Source organism: Oncorhynchus mykiss, chromosome 9, assembly GCF_057628025.1.
Source record: "Oncorhynchus mykiss isolate SJ-2025 chromosome 9, ASM5762802v1, whole genome shotgun sequence".
Taxonomy (NCBI): Eukaryota; Metazoa; Chordata; class Actinopteri; order Salmoniformes; family Salmonidae; genus Oncorhynchus; species Oncorhynchus mykiss.
In genome coordinates, this window is record NC_143030.1 from 27,926,486 (window position 1) to 27,947,418 (window position 20,933).

Genomic DNA, 20,933 nt, shown 5'->3' on the forward strand with positions numbered 1-20,933 from the left:
GGCCTCAGTGTATATCCCACTACCATTACATTATATTCTGTATAGGAAACCATAGTTACAATGTTTATTTAAATGCTCACACGCCTTCCATGAAAATACCCTAGGAAAGTGACCGCCTTGTAGTTTAACTTTTTGAATGTTTTCAAGTGCAAAATCTACAAAAATGAAAACCCAATCAAACATGTTCATAAAAGGCATCGAGCAGAAGTAAATTAATCCACAAACACCAATTTTATTATATCTTAAATGACCGCATTATGAATTTTATAATGAATCCAATTCAAAACTGGATATGTAAGTGGGAGAGGCGGTCACTTAGCAAATGCAAAAATGTTTCATCCACAACAGAACAGACAGTTGAAATACATGAGTATTTACATATTCTATTTAAAATTTAAAATACACTGGCCAAATTAATCAATGTCTACCAATGGTATTTGAAAGTATTTTGAAAAGAAAATACTATTTTCAATAACTAACCATTATATCAGACATATGTGCTATTTAGCTGACAATGAAGGTTATTGGTGGGCAATGGGAGCTGATAAGAGGTTTGTTGGTGCTGGTCTCATCTGACATTTCATCATCCTCAACTGACGAGAGGTCGGACAGGGTAGAGTCTGGTACCTGTAAATGGAAAACGCAACTAAGCACAAGAACCTGCCTTACTGTATGACCTTTGGACTACTAGGTATTAATACAGGGGGAGGGTTACATCATTGCCAAACCTAGTCCTGGAAAACCATACAACTACAGTTTAGTTAGTTGAACCACTCACAGACAAACCTCATATCCAAGCTATCTCAATGTATTACAGACACTGAATTCACTGAAGCCCGAAGATGGGTTTCAACAATGTATAAAACATCCAATTCCATTCCCAAATGCTTTCACACTGGTTGGTCATTTTCAAGGCAGCAAGACAACACACAGATGACATATTAACTTATTTATTAGAATTGTACAAAGATGGCAGCATACAAGTTAAGGTGTTAACATCTACGCATCTACTATATGGCAGGTTATGGTTACAACAGGATATAATGTGATGTCAAAAACAGTAGCATCAAAAGCAATGTCCTGCATAAGAAAAGGCATATGGAAATTAAGCTAGATTATTGAGCACACACTGAGCAACATTCACAAACAGTTGGTCAACATTTATTCATCAACATGCTGAATAAATGCAAGCTCATTAGTGTGACTTAAGGATATTTGATGGAGGAATAATATGGGATAGAAAGTCGTTAAACAGGCAGCTAGTTATTCCATTGATTTCATCTCCACCTCTGCGGGGGCTGGTGTCTTCTGAGACTGGGAGGATGTGGCGGTGGGGGGTGGTGCCAGCCGGGGGTAAAAGGGACCTACCAGCCAGTTGAGGGATGTGTTGTTAACCAGGTAGTCCATGACGCCATCCAGCGACTCCTTCATCTTGCCCAGCTGGGCCTTGCTGCTGGCCAGCACGCCGTCCGACAGGTCCCCAAACGCCGCCGCTTTGCTGAAGCTGGAGTAGACCTGGGAGGCGGAGTGGCTGAGGAACAGCGCCTCCTTCTGGATGTTCTGGGGAAGGCCCTGTAGGCCAGACACCAGCACCTGGCACGTTGTCTGCAGCTGCTGGGTGAGGGAGCGTGCTATGGCCAGGGTCCTTGACTCTATATTCTGGGGGATAAATGATGAAGACCATTTAATTCACCTGTATCTTCACATAAAATGAAGTAGCTTTTTCCTCAAGGAGTAGTCAAATAAAATAACTTAAATATGCAATTTGGACACAAAACTGCAAGAGATGGTCCATGTACAATATGATGTGGCTAAAATGGTATTCTATGATGAGTGCTCTTAAGTATGGTCATTACCTCAGCCTCGTTGCCATCGGCTTCCTCATTAGACTTCCACTCAATCAGGGAGCTCAGTTTCCCTTTCACCTTCTGGTTAGCTCCGTCAATATTCTTTCTGGCGTATTCAATCTAAAAGGGTTGAAAACTAAATGATAGACTTCACAACGAACATCTCATTCCCACATAATTTAAATGAATCCAGTGCAAGGGAACCTCATCAGATCTCATTACATCTCATGAAAGACAGTTAAAATAATTTCCATTTACTCCTTCTGCAGAATTTACACATTCTATGGAGAATAAAGTTTTCCATTTCCACTTCTATCATTTGATGTAAACACTCACCAGGTCTACAGTGTGGCTGAGTTGTGAGATGGACTCCTGGCTGCGCTGCTTGGCGTCTTTGACCTGGGCCAGAGCCTTGTGGTACGCCCTCTTACGCAGCTTGGTAGACAGAGAGCCCAGACGGACATAGTAGCTAGGTGCATCCTTCGCCACATCGAATCCTTCGACCATTTTAGCCTCGATTTCTGTCAAGGTGAAAAGAGGAACATGAAACTAAAGCGGCAATCAGGAGTTGAAACAATAAAGGGGAATTAGGACTCGAAATGTAACCACTCTCATATTCAAAGACAGCTATGGATGCAAGGACTGGCCATCCATGGTATCAAAATTATAGTTGTAACCATGTTTTCGGGCTGTACAGTGATTGTTTACATGTTGTTTACAAACATTGGATTAGTAGAAGCTTATAGTTTGGGTTCTGATGGGGTACGACAGTTGAACTAAGCTCATGAGGCATTTAAAAATTATATTCATCAAGAATCAATGGTTGCATATCGTTCATTTATAAGTCAGAAAATGGATGTAGCTGTCACGCCCTAGCCATAGAGAGGCTTTTGTTCTCTATTTTGGGTAGGCCAGGGTGTGACTAGGGTGGGCCTTCTAGTTTCTTTATATCTGGCCGAGTGTGGTTCCCAATCAGAGGCAGCTTGTCTATCGTTGTCTCTGATTGGGGATCATACTTAGGCAGCTCTTTTCCTTCCTTCTGTGTGGAATCTTGTTCTTTGTTTGTGTGCAGGTAGTTTGCACAACGAATCTGGTCAGTCGGTGTCGTCTTTATTGTTTTGTCTTTTCTAAAAGTTTCACTTCGTTAATAAATTATGTGGAACTCAAAGAACGCTGTGCCTTGGTCTCATCCTTCCGACGACAGCTGTGACAGTAGCAACTGCTGATTGTCCCTTTAAGCATTGCTTTGAGCCTTTTGTGTAAATAATATCAAGTTAATGTAATCATTGTAAATGTAATGTAAATGCTTGCTGACATTGTATGGGTTTAAGTGAGCAAGCTTAGTGAATCTAATCAGACATAGTATTATGAGTAAATGAGTAGTTGACTTCCTGACCTTGAGTTTATTGACAACATATATGTTTTGGAAGTGTTGTAGGAAACATTGTGTACAGGATTATTCCTCTTTATTCGTCACTGTACTATAAACCAAAATGATTTAGCCCAAAACAACCAGAAATGTTCTCTTTTGGTCATTAGAAAAAAATGGGCCATGTCTGAATAATCTTAGTTTCTGAGAATCTCAACCGAACCCGATTAGCTGCCTTTTCTCCGGAATGTTGATGAAGATCAACAGCATAGCTAAATAGTATCAATGACTGATCTTAATGCTCTTTGGTGTTGTTGCTAGCCCCAGTCCAATTATTCAGTCATCACTGAGAATCCATTGTAAGAGACTGTTAGGTTATATAAGCCTAGCTCTCACTCACCCAACTCGTCCTCAGTGCAAGGCAGGTACTGGTCCACCAGGCTCTCGGAGGTGGTGAGTGCCGTGTCCATTCCGCTGCTGACCATCTGGGCCACACGGCTCTCCATCACCGTATTCACGCTGCCGCTGACAGCAGCCCGGGTCATCTGCATACCATCCTGGACCGCAGCACGAGTCATCTCCACGCCGTCCTGCACGGCACCCCTGGTCCGGTCCACTGCATTGGTCAAGGTGTGGGACACACTGTCCTTGGCCCCTGTGACGGTGTTGGACATCACGTCTTTGGCACCGGTCACTGCATACTTGGCGTTGGCGACAATCTAGACAGGAAGAATGGGATAGGGAGAAAAAAGGTTGTTTTTCATTTAACCAGGAAAGTCACATTGAGATTGAACTTAATTTTTCAAATGAGTGAGTCCTGGCCTTTGGATGACCACTGACTGACTAGACACTTGCTTTATGACAGAGGGAGAGCCCGGTCCAAATAGATGATACGTCACTGATTTTGACACACAGGTTATGAGTCATTGCTCCTCCCTCTATGGTTGGCCAATCTGACTGGCATCCGCTTGATTCATTGTGAAATGCGGTGTTGCGTTGTGTCATTCGGTACCAAGTAATAACTGGGGAGTGAGAGTCATATACCTGCTCAGAAGGCTGGTGCAGGATTGGCAAGGTCTTCTCAATCTTATCCAGACCTTTGCAGGCCAAGTCATTAGCCATGGAAACTGGTGGCAGAAAAAGAGGGCATAACATTATAAGCAAAATGTATCACATTCAAGGTTGGGAATGGAGAGTCACAAATTGTAGCACTACAGAAGAATACTAAAAAAGTGTTACTGGTTCAAGACAAGACATAAGATGTGATTACTAGGTAAAAGGTTATGTTGTTGAGCAACAGCTCATAGATGACTGGATGGACTTTCTGGTCCTTACACAATTAGGAAGTGTAACTCAATATCTCTTTCCACGATCTAATGCTGAGCGATTAACCAATATTTCCGGGATTTTCGGTTATTAAACAACTAATTGACCGATGTTGGTTCAATTACTTGAATTCCATTTACTTCGGGAGTTTTGTGAGCCCAACGCGCCGTTTCACTAGAGAAAATTCTAATCATTCACGAGAGAAATAAACTCAATAACTATGTGGGTCGCTGGGCTAACGCGAGTTGTAGTTTTCAGTAAGCTAATATTCAACCTATTTCAGTGCAGAAACGTGGTGATTAACGTCAATGACCATAATCCATTGCGCCATTTTTGTCCGGCTCAGGCATAGATGGATACACTTTTAAGCCTAATACGTTAGGTTAGATACAAACACCGCACAGAACGCAAGAGATAGAGACAGTTCGTGATAGTTTGCCTTATCTTTGAAGAAACAGTACAATTATTTTGTTAGACAGTTCTGCAGCTAGCCTAGCTAAATTGGGTTGCTGAGAAATATAATAATACATTAAAAAATTTTTTTTTAAAGTTTTGGTTTTTGAAAAAGGTACACTAGTCGTGTATATCGGACCGATATAGGCTTCTCAGCACCCCGCGTTGAAATTGCAATTAAAAAGCTCCAAAGTAACTGTAATGTTTAAAAAATATTATCGAAACCGAAAAGCCCTGCCTATTTGTTTATAATCGAAACCAAACTGACCTAGAAAAGCACAGTATTTTTTGTAATAAGCATATGTTTAAAGCCTTATACTAGAAATTCCATTCTGGCAAAGCGCTTGCTTTTCCATTTACAGCTCTCCAGATTTGACCACCACATAGAAAATTAATCAAATAGATTAAACTCAATATGTAGGTCCACATTAGTGAAAATATACCAGGTGGCTATAGATTTGGAGATGGCTACAGATTCTTACTTTGTGGCTCCAGCTTGCCGATGATGGGTGCTGCACCGGTGAGCGCTGCAGTGGTGAGGTTCCTAACCCCCTGCTCGGCCACCTCACACATAGACTTGAGGTAGGGGTGGTTATCCTTGGTGGTGCAGTAGGCACTGGACACCATGTCATAGGTGGAGCTAACCAATGGGAGGCTGGTCACCCTCTCAACCACATTCTGGTGAGAAATTGAGTTGAAAATGGATGTTAGAACACTGCGTGTTACAATATCTCAAGAGTAATGTCAGCAATGATACAAGTAGAAACCCTAAGTATGCTATAGGCTTCTGAATGTATAGATTTTCCTTCAGATTTAAAATGAGAAACCTAACCCACCTGGGGTCCAAAGGATCAATACCAAGCAGCTCCTGACTAAAGTTGGCTACTGTAGTACAACACTTTAACTTGCTATCCTTTATCATAACATTGGACCCGTAAACACACACTCAAAAATAAAGACACACCTATAACCAAGCCAATTGAATGTCAACTATCTGAGGAGTTGTAGCCTATCATTTTCTGTATATGCACTTATGTCCTGTTTCATTATCAGCTGGCATACACTACTTTGATCCGTTTCACTCCCCAAAAGAGACATACCTGGTTATTGACGACTTCAACGACTTCCATGTCTGCAAACCTAAACAAGAGGAGAAAGACATTCATGTTATGGACATTTCATTTCTTTCAACAACGCAAAAAAAAATGTTATTTTCTGCTACATTGCTTTGATCAACTCACAAGGAAAAAATACGATTTAATATTTCTACATCATTATGTCTACTCAATTATCTACCCAAACAACATCAGGGAAAGTGATATTGATTGATACAGTGTAGCAGCAAACGTTACTTACTGTATGCTGTCAAATTCGAAAGAGGAACTCTCGCGTTCAGACAAATTTCCACCAAATTGGTTGATCACGAAATCAAATAAACACAAAAGTATGATAATAAAAAAATGGAACAAGGTTACCTACCACGTTAGTTGGTTAATTTTGGTGAATGATGATGATCCCAGCAGTGTAATAACTTACTCCGTTTCAGGTTTGATTTGATTGTGAACTAACAACGTCCCATTTATAGTATCTGCTTCTCGCGAGATATTGCTAATAACTTGACGTAACCGCCTCAAAAAATTATAGGGCAAAGGTAACGAGGGGGAAAATGGCAGGGGATTTCCTAGATACATGAATGGCCTGACACAGTCCTGCATCAGTTGAGGATAAACGATGTCAGACATTTAACACATTGCATGTGGTAGCTTCTTACACTAACAACCTCTATAGTGGATATCCCATAGATGTTATATTTATTTTTGTAGGATTACTGGGATAACATGTATTCGAATACGTAATGTACTGCTGTTTGGATTGTATTCCACATTCATTCAGAGATTCCCTTTTAATAACCCTTAAAGTAGGCTGTGGCCATTTCGAGAATACATCCCTAGCCAAAAAGTCATCGAATTTCATAGACTGACGGGCAATTGAACCTGGGTTTTGCGGTACTTGAGTCTTTACAATGAGGGGTGTCAGAAGAACGGATACTTTTATCAAACCATTTAGGCTGTATGACCTGACTCTGTGTGTTACACTATAATTACAATGACTGTAATACGGTGTAATTCATACTTAGACTATGAATCATCATGCCATGTGATTTTGGAATGCAGTATTACTCAATGAACTATTCCCCAGTTGGCCGTCATTTTTGACCTTGCTCAAAAGTCTGGATTAAAGAGATATTGGACTAAAATAGACGTTTCTACATAACTGAACCCCCTTTCCTTAGCCTTTTATATTTTGGAAGTAGTGGTAAAGTAGGTTAAACCCTGAGCACCGTGGGTAAATAGGTGGGCAAATTGTAATGAAAAAGGGGGGGGGAAATGATCTAGAGTAATTAAAAGGTGGGTAAAAGCTAAGTTTACCCTCCACTACATCAATAGTTCTAAGTTGTAATAGGCTAGATTTGACCCTTCCTATGACTAAGTGACGTTTGTGATTACTTTGCTGTTTTGATCTGGACTATAATCCAATCACATAGTGTATTACAATCCAGAAGGTTCCATCATATAATTTTATTTGCCTGGCCTGATGTGATGTCAAGCAAAGTACAACCTGTGGACCAAGAACAATGAATGTCGTCACTTTATTGATGCACTTTGTGATGTCACCGTCAACTGTACAGAATCAGTAGGCCTACATAGCATGGACAATAAGGGATATTTGACAGGTTACAGTTGTCTCGAAGCACATAATACATGTGTAGGTTTGTGTTTTTGTCACGTTGGTTTTCGCCGTTTGGCTTAGGCTATGTCTCATGTGACATGAGAAACTGACAAGATTACATATTTGTTCAGAATGTGGTAGGTTTTGTAATCCAACTTTATATAAATGTTTACCTAGTGTTGCTAGTAGTGAAAGCATCTTCAATGGCCTGTTGAGTGTGATCAAAGTTCATTGTCCTTATTTGACTTCTCTGACCGCATCTGAGTCATGCCACAGCTTTATAGTTTATAGGTCTCGCCAGTACTGGTGCGTTGGTAAAATCACTGGAGAAGCCAGAAAAAAATTGTATTTTACAACCTACAGTATGTGTTGTGATAATTGAGTTTGCTCTATAATCTGTTAGTTCACATGCCTTGTGACTGTGATATATACAGTGCATTTGGAAAGTATTCAGACCCCTTGACTTTTTTCACATTTTGTAATATCACAGCCTTATTCTAAAATTGTTTAAATAAAAAATATTTCTCATCAATCCACACACAATACCCCATAATGACAAAGCAAAAACAGGTTTTTAGAAATTTTAGCAAATCTATAAAAAATGTAAAACAGAAATACCTTATTTACATAAGTATTCAGACCCTTTGCTATGAGACTTGAAATTGAGCTCAGGTGCATCCTGTTTCGATTGATCATCCTGTCGAGATTCTGTCGAGGCACAGATCAGGGGAAGGGTACCAAAACATTTCTGCAGCATTGAAGGTCCCCAAGAACACAGTGGGCTCCATCATTCTTAAATGGAAGAAGTTTGGAACCACCAAGACTCTTCCTAGAGCGGTGGCCTGGCCAAACTGAGCAATCGGGGGAGAAGGGCCTTGGTCAGGGAGGTGACCAAAAACCCAATGGTCACTCTGATAGAGCTCCAGAGTTCCTCTGTGGAGATGGGAGAACCTTCCATAAGGACAACCATCTCTGCAGCACTCCACCAATCAGGCCTTTATAGTAGAGTGACCAGACGAAAGCCACTCCTCAGTAAAAGGCACATGACAGTGCGCTTGGAGTTTGCCAATTGGCACCTAAAGGACTCTCAGACTATGAGAAACAAGATTCTCTGGTCTGATGAAACTAAGATTGAACTCTTTTGCCTAAATACCAAGCGTCACGTCTGGAGGAAACCTGGCACCATCCCTACCGTGAAGCATGGTGGCAGCATCATGCTGTGGGAATGTTTTTCAGTGGCAGGGACTGAGAGACTAGTCAGGATCGAGGGAAAGATGAATGGAGCAAAGTACAGAGAGGTCCTTGATGAAAACTTGCTCCAGGGCACTCAGGACCTCAGACTGGGGTGAAGGTTCATCTTCCAACAGGACAATGAACCTAAGCACACAGCCAAGACAACGCAGGAAAGGCATCGGGACAAGTCTCTGAATGTCCTTGAGTGGCCCAGCCAGTGCCCGGACTTGAACATGATCGAACATCTCTGGAGAGACCTGAAAATAGCTGTGCAGCGAACCTCCCAATTCAACATGACAGAGCGTGGGAGGATCTGCAGAAAATAATAGGAGAAACTCCCAAATTCAGGTGTGCCAAGCTTGTCGTGTCATATCCAAGAAGACTCAAGGCTGTAATCGCTGCCAAAGGTGTACAACTACCTTTTTTGCCAAAGTGGAAATACTGAAAATGTGTTTTTGCCCATGCTACAGACCTCTATATCGGTCCAGTAACACTACTAGGAATACCTGCCACTGGGTCTTTCTCTCTTTCTCTTTGTCTCCCTCTATCAACGTGATAAAATAATTCGACACAAAGCAGGTAGTATGATTTTGATTCTGTGGTGATACTGTAAAATATACAGTAAAATACAGGGTATTGCTGCCCCTGTGTGGACTCTTTGATATATTGCAAGTTAAGATTGGACATCCTTTTTAGATTGGGGCCCATTTGCCCAACCGTGTATTTTAATTTTATTTAACCATTATTTAACTAGGCAAGTCAGTTAAGAACAAATTATTATTTACAATGACGGTACTAATGGCATAACAGGTTGAGTTCAGTATGACAAATCCATACAAAAAGAATAAGAACACCCCAAATATATATGTCATAAAGTTTGACACATTCAAAGAATGATCACACCTGTGGAACAAAGCCTTCATTATGACACAAAAAAACACATTCTAGAATATTAAATTCCAATTTTGGAATGATTATTCTCTCAACCACAAAATGATGTTCAAAGTTTAATCTGACAGCAGGAGTGGAGTGTATAGTCAACAGACAGACACCATGACAATCCAATGTTTGTGCCAGATATGCACCTGCGGGTAAGTACCAACATCTCAACCGACAGTGCACTCACACATCGATTTCAGCTGTAGTGTATAAGCTAGTGCTTTTTTTGGCAAAGAAAAGGTAACAGATGGAGAGAGCTGCAACTACGACACAACCTACGAGTGCACACTGACTCAAAATCTGCTGCAACATGTCTCATAGCCTATTCTCTTTGATGTCTATCACCCAATTTCCAATCCAATTTCGTAACTGGAGTGGACATGGGATGACCAATATGTATGCTCAGCATTAATTTAATTGTTAGTATTTTGTTTACTTAAAGTAGCTGGAATTTATGTAATACATTTCCCCAACGAATGCCCTGTAAATAACTGTCTACACAGAGCAAAAGCATAGCCGCGTTCTCATCCTTCGAGTGAGCCAGAGCTGGGAGTCTAAAACCCCGTTTATACCTAGTGCTAACTTGCGTCCTTTGTCCTGTTCGTGCCCACATTCTGATTGTGCCCACATTTTTAGACAGGTGTGACAATTAAAAGACACATTGTGATCTGATTGTCATCAGCTCATCCCGCCCACCCCCAGAGATAGTCAGACACGCATTGTGTCTGGATATCTTACATGTGTAAATCGATCTGGGCAGAGAAACCATATAAATCATATTATTCCGCCCTCTAAAATCATTGACAGGTGGCACCATTGACTGATTACATCAATATGTGTCTTACAATAAATATAATTCTAAAGGAATAGCTGTGAAATCCGACTCATAACAGACTCATTGTGTGTAGACACATTTCTGGAAATGTAGGCACAATCAGAATGTAGACAAGATCAGGATAAAGGACCCATATAAGCATCAGGTATAAACAGGGCTTGAGAGAGTGAGAGTAGAGAGAGTGAATAATCCACGGGCATTTATTTTTAGAAGCTCTCTCGGTCGCTACGCACTTCATGTAGCCTACTACAACACAGCCCATGTTCTTCTGGTCAATAATTGAAACGGGTTTGGTACATTGGATTGGAACACAACACCCGAGCGCACAGCGTAAAGACGCGCAGGCCTATTCCGTAGTGTGATGTTTCAAGCTATATCCGGAATTTGGAGATGCCCACCTTTGCCAATGAGGTAAAATCATTAACGTATTAACTTTGCGGTCTTTAAATACCTCGGATCGTGCATGGAGTGTGAGTTAGATTCTGATGATGGAGAGAGGATATGGCTGTAAAATCATTGATGGGAGAAAGGGGAGTGGGTTGCAATACAGTTTTACCTGAAGGTAGGGTAGTGTACGTGCGTACCAACATAATGCAAATATATTGTCTGTGACCCAATGAAAGCACATGATCATTATACATCATGCTAGTGTTATCGCTCATCTTCTAATTACATTTACAAGTTTAACTGCCCATAATTATTTTGCATGCTGTGTGACACCAAATTATGTTTTTTAATGTAGTTTATCTGAGAGAAGAGAGACAAACCTAATCGGAGCCCAATATAATTGTAATATTCTTCTGATAAGAACTACATTCGCTGAGGCAAGGACAGCTCATTATAATGGCTGGAACTGAGCGAATGGATTGGCAGGGAACACATGGAAACCATGTGTTTGATACCGTTCTCTTCCAGCCATTACCACGAGCCCGTTCTCCCTAATTAAGGTGCCACCAACCTCCCTCCTGTGGTTCAGAACACCACTTTGACCAACAGCAGATTCTCAACAACACACTCTGTTGCGCCATTCCAACCAATCCCAACACATTATCCCTTTCCTCTGGCAGGCATCACCACTGCTCACGAGGATCCCTTCCAGAGGAACCGTGTGTCCTGATCCCAGGCTGCATGGTCTCGGAATACCAGGAAAAGTACCCTGCCTACTGCACCACTGTTGTCCGGGCAGCCAAGAAGCAGAATAATGAGTATCAGCGTCTGGAGGGAAGGATATCCAACATGACTACTTTCAAGTGAGACACACATAATTCATCAAAGAAGATATGATATTCTGGTAGAAAAAGAGTGAATGACAACATTCACAGTTTAATTGTTTGCGTAGTTTATTCAGTCTGCACGTTGCAAGTCATGAGGGTCATGTCTTCCAGGTCAGACTACGTGGCCCATGAAGTGACCCAGAGGCCCCCAAAGGTCACCAAGGTGTATGTGCCACCTGACGGGAGAATGAGACACAGCAGCACCTACGCCAGGGACTACCCAACACACCCTGTTCAGAAGCACATCGTGACCAAGCCAGAAGAGTATCATCCGCCCACAGCAAAGATGGTCGCTCAGTCCTTATACAAAGGTACAGAAACTGTGTCTTTAATAGGAGAATAGTTTAAGATTCAGGCTTCTCAGTATACGGAAGATTAATAAATCAGTTGTAATCAAATCAACAATAATTGTTCAAATCAAATTAATACATCTTGGAGTTAACATTGGGTCGCTCGTAGAATTTGTAAATGTTTCAAATGATCAGAGACGACAATGTTTCCAGGGGAATTCCGAGCATGGCACAACCAGAAAGTCCAACCCTACAGGACCTGTGACAACCTGAAGCTGAACGACAGCAAGTTCGAGGTGACCACCACCTTCCAAGACGACTACTGCCACAAGGGCCCAGCCGAGGCCAGGGAGAGCTTCAAACCGGCTGCCGACGCCCGAGAGACCCTGCCCTTTGACGGCACCACCAACTACCAGACGCAGTATGTCCCCCACCCGGTCCAGCCCAGGCAGCCCAAAGAGAGGGCCGTCTACAGGCCCACCAGCGCCCCCCTCAATGGGGTCTCCACCCACAGGCAGGACTACCGGGGCCTGCCAGCTGAGCCCGCCAAGCCCTTTAGGGCCAAGGTGGCCTGGGAGAGCAGCCCGGCTGTATTCCAGGGGATCAGTGAGTTCCGCGACCAGTACAAGGCCTGGCCCCTGCAGCCCAAGCACCGGCACCAGGCTGAGGAGTACTGCCCACCCGAGGGCACTATGGTCGGTCTGTCCACAGCTCATGCTGACTATGTCAACCACGAGAGCCAGCAGCGGCCCCAGTCCGCCCGTCCCCCGGTCGAGGCCTGGACAAAGGAGGCCAGAGAGCCCCTCCAGACCAGGTCCACCATGAAGGAGGACTACCGGACCTGGGACGTGGCCCGTCGTCCCCCCATGGTCTACGCAGATGAGCTAGAGAAACCCAAGGGGGCTTTCGCCAACACCACCACCTTCCGCTCAGCATACACGCCCAAGACGGCCCAGCGCGCCACCAGCTTTAAACCCACCCAGAAGCTGCTGAGCCCCCAGACCATGGATGAAGACTCCATCTATCGCTCCACCTACACACCCAAGGAGATCCCACCTTGTCCAGCCCGGGATGGCTGTCCTCCTGGCTTTGAGTACAGCTCCATGGGGGCTGGAGGACACAGGATGTACCGAACCATCTCGGTACAGGAAACGGGGCTGAGTCAGCTGGCCGCTGCAACGTCCGATAAGCCCTCTTACTCTCACAGCAGAAAGAGCTGCAGGGTCCCCAGCCGAGCCAAGAGGGCGCCATAGAGTCCCGACCACAAACCTGCACACACACAGATAGCTAGAGGGGATTCTTATATTTCTATTCAAATATATTAATAGACATTTTAGATGAATTCATCACGAGCACCTCAGGTATTTTGTATGGTCACTCACATAAAAAAAAGCATAATCCTGATTGTGCCAGTGTTTTTTTTTATATACAAAGAATTCATAACAATTCTTACTTTGAATATTATGTCATTGTTAAGCTGTTTTCTATTTAATGTTAACAATGTGGACACGAATATCAGACACCATTTAGCATGGTAATGCACCTAATGCGTGTGAGCAATATAATCCATGAGGCGTTTGTTCATGGGCTGAATAAAAAAGCCACAAGTCCATTACTATGCACCAAAATGTATATTTATTATTTAGAAAATAGTAAAAATTTCTTCAAAAAGAAAAGGTTATCGTTGCCATGTTACCGAAACATTGTTCTTGAACAAAGCTTTTCCGGGCACGTTTTGAAATCATATTTACAGTATATACATTCACATTTCATAACTGAAATTTTGGCACCTCTCTCTGCAACACAAAAAACTAGTGAGCGAACCTATTCCCAATTTAAATAACGTAGCAGCTTTCTGCTTGTAAATCAGTCGCCATACATGAAAACCTTCCAGTCAGCGGAAGGTTATCGTGTATCCCTTTTAAAACTACAACATCCCCTTTAAAACCATGGCTTCTCTCTGCTTGTACCATTCTCATGAAAAGAAAAACAAAGCTTCACAAAAACATCATCCTATGTAGAAATGACAAAATGGCCGACAGTCAAACTCTTTAAGGAAGAAAATGATTCAGAAAAGAAAGGACGCACAGTAGAACTTGACAGTCTTGATCAGTCCTCCATGATGCGGATGTGTTTAGTGGCCTCCTGTCCCTAGCTATGATGATTTTCTCAGCTTTGGAAATGAGCTGGGGCAGAAAGAGATACAACGGAGACATTGCTCTGTTAAAATCAATTTAAGGCATATAATAATGAGTGAACATGCTCATTAACAAAATGTTTCTCCTCAAATTAAAATGGTTGGGTGCTGCTAGAGATCCTTGTACATAATCCATATAAATTAAAATGGAGGGGAATCTTATTTTCTCTGTGCCCCTTTTCTTGTTTCTGGGTCGGTTCAGCTTAGCTTGGCGGTCCACCAGGATCTTCTGCCAGTACCTTTGTTCATGGTCGCCTAAAAGTACAAATGAATGAACAATTGAGCAATTGTTCATTTCGATGTGACATAATTCAGCCACATTTTTCACCTAATGAGCAAATGAAGCCAAATGAATCAAACATCTTTCGGTAAAAGACATCCATTCATGAATTACCTTTCTTGATCCTCTAATGATGACGCTGTAAGAGGAATCGAAAAACAACTGTTAATATATAATATTATATGCCGTTTAGCGGACGCTTTTATCCAAACCAACTTAGTTATGTGGGTGGTCCCTGGAATCGAAACTATTATCCTGCCGTTGCAAGCGGTATACTCTACCAATTGAGCTACAGAGGACCCCCAACTGTTAATTGACCATTATCTTACATCTCCATTGCTTCTGTTCAGATGTAGTAAATAGTTTATGGCCCTGTTTGAATTCTCCCAAATACATCCCTCCTTCCTCCCATCCTTGCAGAAATCCCTGACCTCTGTGTTGCTGTCACTAGCCATGTCAGCTCAGTGATTACCTTAAGATAGGGAGGAAGGAAGGACGCAATTAAAGATGATTTGAACAGGGCCGTTGATGACCTACAGAGAAGTAATGGGAGAGTCAGCATACCAGAGAGGATCTCTAGCTGCCGGCTGTGTTTGTTCTGCAGCCGGTGCGAGCATCAATGATGGCCTTGGCCTCGACTGGACTCTTGAAGCGGACATAACCCTCAGCGTCACCCTCTATGGCGTCCACATACACCACTGGGGAAACCTCTGCGAGAGCATCCTAGACACACGGGCAAACACAAACTGTTGGCTAGAAGAATACATGGCTCTAATAATTTTCACATGGTAAAAGAAGAGAGTTAAAAGCACTTCTCTACCTTGATGACTTTTCTGCCAGGAAAGGGTTTGGTGAGTGTGATCTAGATGATGCAGCCCCGAGGGAAGTCTCCTTTTCACCTGCCTTACTCTCCTCGGCTTAGGAACAAAAGAAACAAGACTAAAATAGATGGTGAGGACATAATATTGTGTTCGGAAATGCTCAATTGTAAGGGAACCGGTTTCAAATGTTTTACAGCATTTATTGTAATGTAATATGTGGACAGCAAACTAACATTTGACTCGATATGTTCAATATCTGGGGAGTTCATATGACAGTACTAAGAGGTTTAATTATGCAGAAGTTGTACTACTGACAGATAGCTAAGTAGTGGGTAAATATTAGGCAATAACGCAACATGCAACAATTCCAAAGATTTTACTGAGTTACAGTTCATATGAGGAAATCAGTCAATTGAAATAAATTCATCAGGCCCTAATCTATGGATTTCACATGACTGGGAATACAGATATGCATCTGTTGGTCAAAGACAGCGAAACAAAAAAAGTAGGGGCGTGGATCAGAAAACCTGTCAGTATCTGGTGTGACCACCATTTGTCGCATGCAGCATGACACATCTCCTTCACATAGAGTTGATCAGGCTGTTGATTGTGGCCTGTTGTCCCACTCCTCTTCAATGGATGTGTGAAGTTGCTGGATATTGGCGGAAACTGGAGCATGCAGTCGTACAAGTCGATCCTGAACCTCCCAAACATGCTCAATGAGGTGACATGCCTGGTGAGTATGCAGGCCATGGAAGAACTGGGACATTTTCAGCTTTCAGGAATTGTGTACAGGTCCTTGCGACATGGGGCCGTGCATTATCATGCTGAAACATGAGGTGATGGAGGGGGATGAATGGCACAACAATGGGCCCCAGGATCTCGGCACGGTATCTCTGTGCATTCAAATTGCCATTGATAAAATGCAATTGTGTTCATTGTCCGTAGTTTATGCCTGCCCGTTCCATAACCCCACCGCCATCATGGGGCACTCTGTTCACAACGCTGCAAACCGCTTGGCAAAGGAGAAATGCTCACTAACAGGGATGTCATCAAATTTGTGCACAATGTTTGAGAAATAAGCTGTGCATATGGAAAAAGTCTGGGAGAAATGCTCACTAACGCACTCAAATCTAATTTCTCTCAAATTGTGCACAAATTGGTTTACATCCCTGTAACATCCCTGTAAACCAATTTGTGCACAATATGAGAGAAATAAGGTTTTAGTGCGTATGGAACATTTCTGGGATCTTTTATTTCCGCTCATGAAACGTCATGTATGTTGGGACCAACACTTTACATGTTGCGTTTCTATTCTTGTTCAGTATAGGCACTTACATGTCTGTTGCAGACTGGTGTCCATCTTCCCTCCTGCCCCCTTGTGGTGGAACTTGGTCAAGCAAGTCTTCAGAGCTCCCATGCTCCTCTTCTGCAGGGTCATATACTCCTGCTTCAGCCAGTCTTTCCTTCCATCCAGAGCCAGAAGGAGAGATAGATAAAGAAGAGAGAGATAAAGAAGAGAGAGAGAGAACAAAAGAAACAGCTTGATTCTAAATAATATCTTGTCACTAGGGTATTGGATTGTTCAATAAAGATGCTATGCTTTAGGGATTTATTTAGATTACATCAATGCTGTTGGTCTGATTGACTAAGAGTAAGCTAGTAGTCATAAAGATGCATGATGGTTCTTACTTGGAGAGAACCCGGAGAGGAATAACCTCTTCCCTGATCTTCACCCTCTCCTTGTGCTTCTTCTTCCTTGTCCTCTTGGCTTTCAGTAGGAAGTCTTCCATCTTCTCCTCCTCTTCCTCACCCTTGACTTGCAGGTCTGAAGAACACACGATTATTATTAGGCTTTATTCGTCGCTGCTGACCAACTCACCATAGTGTCGGACCAGGAGACCATCCTTAGTGCAGGATTTAGTCAAACCTGCCCATGTGTTATTCTGAACCAGGATCCATCTACCTGTTAATGAGAGGCGTGTACCCAGATTTTCTTGTATGCCAAACCATTTTGTGTGATTTTATCTGTTCACAAGCAATTAGTGATGGTGGGGAGGTGATAGTTACATATAGGGATATAATTTGACCATATATTGTATCATTTTGACAATATCGCAATATTATTTTTTGCACAGTTGCACCAAAACAAAATTTTTCCTTCATAGCTGGTTCTCCATCTTTTTAAATAGGGAGCCAATTTGTTTTTACCACTTTTATTTCCATGACTGATCAAAACTCGTTCTCATGGCTCTCTTGTCTCTCTGCAGCAGACATATGGTGAGCAATACGTTTGGAGCATCGCAATAAAATCACAGTATCGAATCACAATACATATAGAATCGTGCAATATTGCAATACATATCGTATCGGCACCAAAGTATCATGATATCGTGTTGTGAGGTCCCTAGTAATTCCCAGCCCTACAAGCAATGTGATGCGAGTTCAATATAATGAAGTACCTTTCCCATCGCTCTCCACCATGTCATCCTCACTCGTCTTCCTCAGCTTGGATGGCATGTCTCCCTGTGCGTCACTCTCTGAGGTCTCCCCTGTCTGGGACCGCCGTCTCTTCTTCTCTAGCTTTCTGGATGGGGGCTTCCCTGTGCCCTCCGCAGGTGCTACGCCCTCTGCAAACTCGGCCGTGTGTTTCCTCTTCCTGTCAGACGGTTTAGACTCAGATTCTATTTCCTGTTTGCCCCCGCCCACTGTCGTCTCCATCTGTGACGAGGCATCCTTTTTGGCTCTCTCCCTGGATTTATTCTCCTCCTCTTTGTCGTCTGCAAAGACAGACACACACAGTAGATTAACAGATGGTAAAGGGTGTTAACTTGACACTTTGAGCGTTGGCACTTAAATCAAATGTGGCCAATATACGCATTTGTTCTTATTGTGTGTAGTCACTCTGGAGTTAACCAGAGCATACAACTGAACAACTGAATATGTACAGTAGTACTTTACCTCAACAACAGATACATTTTTCAGCGCCCATGCAATCAGTTGTCAGATTTTTCATTCAGTTGAAGGATGTCAACACTGATTAGTCAACATCTGTGGAAAATAAAACCCTTGATAGTTGACAGTAGCCGCTCAACTCGCTTCAAATGAAAGGAACTTATAGGGAAAGTAAACTAGACGGCTACTACACCAGTGCTGCTCATTGCTATGACTTACATCCATCTTGTTACTCCTCAATGAGTCGTCTCAGAAGCCTGTCCTTGTGAAGGTTGACATCCCCGAACTAGACGTCCACCTGTTTCTTCACATCTGCCATCACTAGTTTCACACAGGACCGCTTCTTCTTCTCATTCTCTTTGTTCTTTCCACTGAGGTCTATGGTGGATGTGGCACCACAGCCCACTGCTCTTTTCTCGGTGTCAACCATGATCTGATAACACTTGAGTGAGTGGTACATAAAGCATGATCATATGTCATGCGTGATGTATTGTTGTCGCTACCTTCTTGCTGTTGTCAGTGCCCAATAATGTTTGTGCCATGTTCTGTGCTGCTACCATGTTGTGTTGTCGTGTGTTGCTGCCTTGCTATGTTGTTACGTTAGGTCTCTCTTGTCATGATGTGTGTTTTGTCCTATATTTAAATATTTGTATTTTTAATCCCAGCCCCCGTCCTCGCAGGAAGCCTTTTGTTAGGCCGTCATTGTAAATAAGAATGTGTTGTTAGCTGACTTGCCTAGTTAAATATTTATAATATTTTTTTTTAAGTGTAAAATTACACTGAAGGTAGCTATTGGCATTAATTCATCATAAGCTAACTATTTTTTGTGAATTCTGCTAATTGAGAACACGGAGTCAAATTAATTTAAAGTTAATTTTATGTGGCTAACGTGCATTTAGTTAGCTAGCTAGAAAGGCAGTCGGCACTGATAGCCATAGCAAGGAGACCCCTCACCACAAATATATTTCAGAAGGAAGCAGATAGCAAATTGAACAGAAGACATGACCTTATTATCTGCGGCAAAAATGTATAATTTAGCTAGCTAACGTATCTTTCAGACTTAAGACTAGAGCTACTAGCGTTTGGTTTGTTTTCGCCAACTGTGAGGTCCTCATACACTAAGAAACAGTGTATGACAACCTTTCTTGATGAATAATTAGTTGGTAAACACACTCTAAATTAGAAAATGTGTACACCCAAATTCCACGTCATTATACATGTAGAGGAACCACGTTAAACACAGGCTCTCGTACCAAAACCTAAATAAGATTGTATTTTTCTAACCAAGCTTTCTGCAAAACTATTTTGTCTCTTGTTGATGACGTGTCATCTGTGGGAATTCAAAAAAGGAGGGAAATGCCATAGAGAATGATAGAAGCCTCTAGTGACCAAAATTCTATTTTAGCATGGCCAGCGGCATTGAGGGCTTCCTCCATGCTTCCGCCATTTTAAAGTATTCAAAGTAGTCAACTGAGTGGGGATTCATATGGGTTGTAGCCTCAATGGCGCTCCCCATGCTGTCACAGAGGCTATGATTTCAAACATATACATATCAGTCCTCTATCTATCTCTATGGTAAATACCAAATGCTGTGTAGCCTGTTCAGGAAATTTACTCTGTATTTTCACTAGAAAGGCAAATTTGGTTTATTTTCCTTACGGATATAATTATATATATTCTAGTTGTGTAAGAAAACGCTAGAGTCGCCTCATTTGATGGATTAAGAATCCGTTTGACCTACATTGTGATTGCCTAGGGCAAACTCTTTTTATTATAAATCTAAGCCTTTCTTCTGCCCTATGAAAATATTGATACCACCTCTCTCTCTCTCTCTCTCTCTCTCTCTCTCTCTCTCTCTCTCTCTCTCTCTCTCTCTCTCTCTCTCTGTCTCTCTCACACACACACCCACCCACCTCAATAGAATTAGGAATTAGAATACTCATTCTAATCTATATCCATGACATGTACAACATGCATTACGTATTACAGTAATAAGGACGAGTTTGGTTATCTACCGTCCATCATAATGAGAGATGGGGTTGCACAAGAGACGGCCGCTGTCCACTGCACGGCGGTGCTGAACATCAGATCGCGGGATTCCGCTTTAGTCGCTGTATGTTAAAAAATTGTGTTGAATAGCCAATAGCGTCTGTTTTCTTGTTGTTCAGGTAGGACTACTTTAGCACCATCGTGTTTTTGACCGACAGCTGTGACAAAGTCACCACACAGGTCTACTAGAACTTGAACAAATTTTTGCACTTTTTGGTTTTTGTTTTACAAATTTGATTCAATATCAAACGACAAGAAAGTAGGTCTATTTTGGCAGATTTGTGTTGGACTCTGTTCAACAAACCATTTATACAATGTCTACAGATAGGTTAACA

At 42.2% G+C, this 20,933-nt stretch overlaps 3 protein-coding genes across 8 annotated transcripts; 1 reads left to right on the forward strand and 2 right to left on the reverse strand.

The window, feature by feature from the left end:
- Positions 1-212: 212 nt before the first annotated feature.
- LOC110531797 (perilipin-2) lies at positions 213-8,696 on the reverse strand. Of its 6 annotated transcripts, XM_090183897.1 has the most exons (10): positions 8,344-8,696; positions 7,899-8,048; positions 6,096-6,135; positions 5,478-5,673; positions 4,261-4,343; positions 3,617-3,935; positions 2,184-2,368; positions 1,857-1,967; positions 1,369-1,659; positions 213-627 (listed from the first exon to the last, which is right to left on the reverse strand). In XM_090183897.1, the coding sequence occupies exons 2-10, from the start codon at positions 7,955-7,957 to the stop codon at positions 505-507; spliced, it is 1,407 nt and encodes a 468-aa protein (XP_090040023.1). In that variant the 5' UTR covers positions 7,958-8,048; positions 8,344-8,696; the 3' UTR covers positions 213-504. The 6 variants fall into 6 exon arrangements, with proteins under 6 accessions (XP_090040023.1, XP_090040026.1, XP_090040024.1 ...); XM_090183900.1 differs by lacking the exon at positions 7,899-8,048; XM_090183898.1 differs by lacking the exon at positions 8,344-8,696 and having other exon boundaries at positions 7,899-8,089.
- Positions 8,697-10,926: 2,230 nt separating this feature from the next.
- Positions 10,927-13,697, forward strand: LOC110531796 (stabilizer of axonemal microtubules 1-like). Its single transcript, XM_021615224.3, has 4 exons — positions 10,927-11,143; positions 11,800-11,982; positions 12,118-12,317; positions 12,510-13,697. Exons 1-4 carry the CDS (start codon positions 11,094-11,096, stop codon positions 13,547-13,549), a joined length of 1,473 nt encoding a protein of 490 aa, XP_021470899.3. The 5' UTR covers positions 10,927-11,093; the 3' UTR covers positions 13,550-13,697.
- Positions 13,698-13,916: 219 nt separating this feature from the next.
- LOC110531801 (la-related protein 7) lies at positions 13,917-19,160 on the reverse strand. The gene is given in 13 exon segments (XM_090185789.1): positions 13,917-14,446; positions 14,449-14,484; positions 14,659-14,748; positions 15,338-15,382; positions 15,385-15,496; positions 15,539-15,542; positions 15,594-15,690; positions 16,933-17,060; positions 17,287-17,422; positions 18,057-18,389; positions 18,450-18,589; positions 18,591-18,645; positions 18,769-19,160. Coding segments are annotated over 13 exon segments (1,458 nt in total). The 5' UTR covers positions 19,010-19,160; the 3' UTR covers positions 13,917-14,405.
- Between the last annotated feature and the right edge of the window lie 1,773 nt (positions 19,161-20,933).

Coding starts and splice junctions, on each gene's coding strand:
- LOC110531796 (XM_021615224.3), top strand. CDS start 11,094: ATGTTTCAAGCTATATCCGGAATTTGGAGATGCCCACCTTTGCCAATG. Junction 11,144..11,799: donor TGCCCACCTTTGCCAATGAG/GTAAAATCATTA, acceptor TTCCTCTGGCAG/GCATCACCACTGCTCACGAG. Junction 12,318..12,509: donor CGCTCAGTCCTTATACAAAG/GTACAGAAACTG, acceptor CAATGTTTCCAG/GGGAATTCCGAGCATGGCAC.
- LOC110531797 (XM_090183897.1), bottom strand. CDS start 7,957: ATGAACTTTGATCACACTCAACAGGCCATTGAAGATGCTTTCACTACT. Junction 2,369..3,616: donor TTGCACTGAGGACGAGTTGG/GTGAGTGAGAGC, acceptor TCACCTTGACAG/AAATCGAGGCTAAAATGGTC. Junction 1,660..1,856: donor CCGATGGCAACGAGGCTGAG/GTAATGACCATA, acceptor TTTATCCCCCAG/AATATAGAGTCAAGGACCCT.